The 5,380-nt window shown below is 38.6% G+C and overlaps 1 protein-coding gene across 1 annotated transcript; it reads left to right on the top strand.

Annotated features, from left to right (window-relative positions):
* Positions 1 to 3,733, top strand: LOC122148574 (extracellular calcium-sensing receptor-like). Its single transcript, XM_042775051.1, is given in 7 exon segments — positions 1 to 110; positions 112 to 147; positions 422 to 713; positions 812 to 1,639; positions 1,772 to 1,999; positions 2,166 to 2,289; positions 2,382 to 3,733. Coding segments are annotated over 7 exon segments (2,493 nt in total). The 5' UTR covers positions 1 to 39; the 3' UTR covers positions 3,296 to 3,733.
* Positions 3,734 to 5,380: the final 1,647 nt, after the last annotated feature.

A 5,380-nucleotide genomic window follows, 5' to 3' on the forward strand; every position in this document is an offset into this window, starting at 1 on the left:
GGAACCCGGCAGCTACAGGGACACTTCAGGTTGAATAGAATGTACCAGGATGGTGATGTTATATTTGGAGGACTGTTTGAGGTTGACTTCCTCACAGTGTTCCCAGCTCAGCTTCAGAACAGAACCGGAGCCACCATACTGTGAGCAGTGAGTTTTGAGTGAAATAACAGTTATACAAGAAAAAGGGAACGGTTGGAGGAAAGATTTTTTTTTTTTTTTTTTTTAAACTATGGAAATATACCTAAAAAATCTATTCTTTACTAAATATTTCATGTTTCTTGAATTTAGTGTTAATTTGCAATTGTGAAATTGCTCAAATAATGATGTTTTACCTCCTTCATTGATTGACTTTATCTTATTTTTACTGCTAATATTGTTCCAGAACAGTTAAATCCACATTTGTTTCACTTTTTTTTTTCAGATTTGATATGGAAAGCTTCCAGCAGGCACAGACCATGGCTTTCGCAATAGATGAGATCAATAGGAATCCAAACTTACTGCCTAACATCACTCTTGGTTACCATCTTTATGACAACTGTGTGATGCTAGGAATGGCGTTCCGGGCTGCCTTATCCTTGACTAGTGGGACAGAGGAGACCTTTTCTAACCTCAACTGCACTGGCCCACCACCAGTGATTGGAATTGTGGGGGACTCAAGTTCAACTGTTTCTATTGCGATTTCAAGTATTCTGGGGCTGTTTCGAGTACCTATAGTAGTAAGAAAAAAAGTTATATTTTTTATTTTTTTTGTTAATTATTACTCTGATTCTGTGTCTCATGCCTTCCCCTCTCTCTCCATCTCCCTAATTAGGTTAGTCACTACGCCACCTGCTCCTGTTTGAGTGACAGGAAAAAGTACCCCTCTTTTTTCAGAACAATCCCCAGTGATGCCTTCCAGGTGCGTGCTATGGTTCAAATCTTAAAATATTTTGGATGGACCTGGGTTGGTGTCATCTACAGTGATGATGACTATGGTCTCTACGCTGCTCAGTCCTTCCAGCAGGAAATGCAGCTGTTTGGACATTGTGTTGCTTTTTCTGAAATCCTGCCCCATGATAACAACCCCAGAGATATTCAGCATATAACAGGAGTGATTCAGGCTTCTACAGCTAGAGTGGTGGTTGTTTTTTCTACTCCATCGTTTTTGATACCTTTGATAGATGAGGTGGTATTGCAGAACATGACAGGCAGGCAGTGGATTGCGAGTGAAGCTTAGGCCACATCTTTTGTACACCACACTCCACGTTTACTGCCTTTCCTGAAGGGTACACTAGGCATCGCTATCAGGCGTGGAGAGATCCAGGGGCTTCATGATTTTCTACTACGTCTGCGTCCCAGCAATGATCCAAAAAATAATATGTTGAGGATCTTCTGGAAGAACATGTTCGGGTGCACTTTTGAAACTGGGGGTAGAGAAACAGATGGAGAGCAAGTGAAAGAGATGTGTACGGGACAGGAGGATCTGAGCATCACAGACACACCATACACTGATGTTTCAGAGCTGAGGGCCTCTTATAAATGTCTTAAGGCAGTTTATGCCCTGGCACATGCACTTCATGACCTGATGCAGTGTGAGGAGGGGAGAGGACCATTCAGTGGGAACAGCTGTGCTGATAAAACCAACCTGAAACCTTGGCAGGTAAGAACTACAGGTACAATGCAGATTGTCTCCAGGCTTATAGAGAAGAGATGTGATGTTGAATAAGCAAAACATTTGCATTATATTAATCCAAATTTCATATAACACCTGTCCTGTCTACAAACTGTACAGCTGGTTCACTACCTACAGAAAGTAAACTTCACCACAGGCTTTGGGGATCATGTGTCATTTGATAAGAATGGAGATGCTCTGGCCATCTATGATGTGCTGAACTGGCAGCCAAGCTCTGATGGATCGATAAGGGTCCAAACAGTTGGTGTAGTAAATGAAGAGGCAGCAACAGGGATGGTGCTCACACTGAATGATGATGCATTATATTGGAACTTTGAGCCAAAAAAAGTAACTAGCATTGCTTGTTGTCATCTTTTTTGCAGACATAGTCTAAAAATAGTCAATAGCTATGAAAAGACAAATGTGAAAACAGTAATGGAAAGGCCAAGCTTGTCATTATGTAAAAGAGATGATAGACAAACACATGACTGATAACAGATGATGTCTCTTTCAGCCCCCAAGGTCTGTGTGCAGTGAGAGCTGCCCCCCAGGCACTAGACAAGCCACAAGGAAAGGCTTTCCTGTCTGCTGTTTTGATTGCCTGCCATGTGGAGATGGAGAGATTTCTAATACAACAGGTGAGGTGTTTATTTTTTGGCAATATAATTTCAATGTGATTTCCTCTTAAAATTCCTTTTAAAACTCACTTTTTGCATTTTCTTACTCATAGATGCTATTAAGTGCACAGTGTGTCCAGATGAGTTCTGGTCCAATTCAGATAAGGATCAGTGTGTCCTCAAAGAAGTAGAGTTTCTGTCCTATGAGGATCCTCTGGGCATCTCTCTGACAACTGCTTCCCTGCTTGGTGCCTGCTTCTGTTGTCTTGTGATGGTCATCTTTGCTCTTCACCGTAACACTCCCATAGTACGTGCCAACAACTCAGAGCTCAGCTTCCTACTTCTGTTGTCACTCAAACTGTGTTTCCTGTGTGTGTTGCTATTCATTGGCAGGCCGCAATTGTGGACATGTCAGTTAAGACATGCTGTGTTTGGCATAAGCTTTGTCCTGTGTATCTCTAGCATCCTGGTAAAGACTATGGTGGTAATAGCTGTGTTTAAGTCATCTCGACCAGAGGGCAAAGGCGCTATGAAATGGTTTGGAGCAGCTCAACAAAGATGCACAGTTCTGGTCCTAACAGCCATCCAGGTTGTTATATGTGCAGTCTGGCTATCAAATGCCTCTCCAACACCACATAAAAACAGCCAGTATATCCGCTCTAAAATAGTATATGAATGTGCTATAGGCTCATTGGCTGGTTTTTCTATGCTGCTGGCATACATTGGACTGTTGGCAGCAGTAAGCTTCCTGTTAGCCTTCCTGGCGAGAAATCTTCCAGATAATTTTAATGAAGCAAAGTTCATCACTTTTAGCATGTTAATTTTCTGTGCTGTTTGGATTGCATTTGTTCCAGCATATGTGAGCTCTCCAGGGAAATATGCAGTGGCTGTAGAGATATTTGCCATTTTAGCTTCTAGTTTTGGATTACTGGTGGCCATATTTGCCCCAAAGTGCTACATCATCCTTTTACATCCAGAGAGAAACACTAAAAAAGCAATCATGGGAAGAGAAACACAAAAGAAATAGTTTTGGTGTAAAACTGTAAGCTCTGATTTTGCTAAATCTTTGCAATACCTATATTTTTAAAATTATTAACATTAGGAGCATATTAGGGGTCTTTGTACTTTTTTATTTTTATTTTATTTTAAAATGACTGGCACCTACCGGCAGACCACGAGCTCTGATTTATTTTTAATTTTTTTTTTTTTTTTTACATACCATATATTTTCAATTTCAATCATTTATAGCCTAAATCATTTATTATACTTTTAAAATACATTTACAATTAACAATGACTGGTAGGCTATACAAAGAGTGGAATAAAAACTTATATCTTACCTAATGTAAAAGAATCTGCCTCTTTTGCTGTGTTAGCATTAGTGGCAGTAGAATAAATATTTGAAGTGTCAGAGTTAGAGACCTCCACTCTTTTAGTTGTGGGTTTATAAAAAAAAAAATGATGGATATCCATTTTGTTTATTTAGCATATCTCTGCAAACTAAAGCGGGAACAGAACAAGAAGAGAGTCCACTCAAGTGATACTTTGAGTGTTGTGAGAGTACAGAGCCTGTTTTTAAAAATATTAAATATAATTTAGAGTTAACTTATTAAAATAATAAGATAATACAAATAAAATAAGAAAACGTGAAAATATTGGTTTTATTAATACATCTGGCAAAAGCGATTGGCTCTCTTCTGGTGGGCCCCCCAAACTCTGCCTATGCAGGCAACCATAGCATGTAATGAACAATGCTCACTTAAATGAACATGATAAAGATCACAAGAAAATGTTGTAAGATACAGTAAAATTTACTGAAATATATCATGTTTCAGGTAATTAGTGTTTTAACTGCTGAAAATGTCAATAAAACACATTGTTTAACAATGTCACATAACTCTACATTTATCTCAGAAAAGCCATGTCCATAGATCATTAGTTAGCTAAAAAAAAAAAAAAAAAAAAAAAAAAAAAAAACTCACAAGGAGCATCTTGCTAAATATCTGTCCAATATTATTCATTACATTGTACTTAATTTAATGATAGCTTAATTGTTTATGTTTGTCTGTCAAGAAAACAAATTAAGACAGCAATTATAATTTACAATTCTATATGTTTTAATTTACTTTAGCACAGTAGATAGCAGTGCAGCACTGGTTAATCCCGCCATAAACTAATAAACAGGATTAATATGAGATGCCTTAAAAATGCATTTTGTCTACACATTTTAAAGAAACATGTTAAAAACTGCCACCTTAACATGGTCAAACTGTGTTTGTTGACATGGTCAAATTTCACACATTCTTTTTAAAGATAGATATTTTGGCCCACCCACATTCCATAGGTGTAGACAGGTGTCAGTACCCAGATAACACACGTACGTCTGCAAGATGTAGGTTAAAGATAGCTTCATCTGGAAAGCAATTTCTGTGTACAAACATCTGATAAACATATTTAAGATATCAGTTTTACATACATCCATAGGACATTTATTATCAGATGTCTTTAAGATCTTTATGATTTAGAAAGTATTGCAGATGAACAAACACTCTAAACAATACATCTTGCAGATGTAAATGCAGATGTCAAATAATGTGCTATCAGAGTTGTTAAGTGACTGAATGGGCAAGACCTATGGTTTGATGATGTAAAACTATTTGTCGTTTTCTTACGCTGGAGACAGTCATAGGGAAATATATTTGCCCGTGTGGGGTCCAGTTCAAGTCAAGTCAAGTCACCTTTATTTATATAGTGCTTTTAACAATACAGATTGTGTCAAAGCACTTTACAGTATCAAATAGGAAAACAGTGTGTCAATAATGCAAAATGACAATTGTAAACACTCAATTTTCATTTAAAGGCCAGTTCCTCTGGCCAGACGAAACCAGCAGATCAATTCCAGGCTGCAGCAAAGTCACATTGTGCAGAAGACTCATCTGGTTCATGTGGTCTTGTCCCGGTGGCCGTCTGGGAGACAAGGTCTTCACCGGGGATCTGTCTCTTGGGCTCATCTAGTTGTCCTGGTCGCCGCTGACATTCAGGGCTGTCAAGGTCATCTCTAGGTGCTGAACCACTATCCGGGCTGGATACGTACTGTATCCAGGTGACTGCAG

Source organism: Cyprinus carpio, chromosome A18 (genome assembly GCF_018340385.1).
Source record: "Cyprinus carpio isolate SPL01 chromosome A18, ASM1834038v1, whole genome shotgun sequence".
In the NCBI taxonomy this organism is placed as follows: domain Eukaryota; kingdom Metazoa; phylum Chordata; class Actinopteri; order Cypriniformes; family Cyprinidae; genus Cyprinus; species Cyprinus carpio.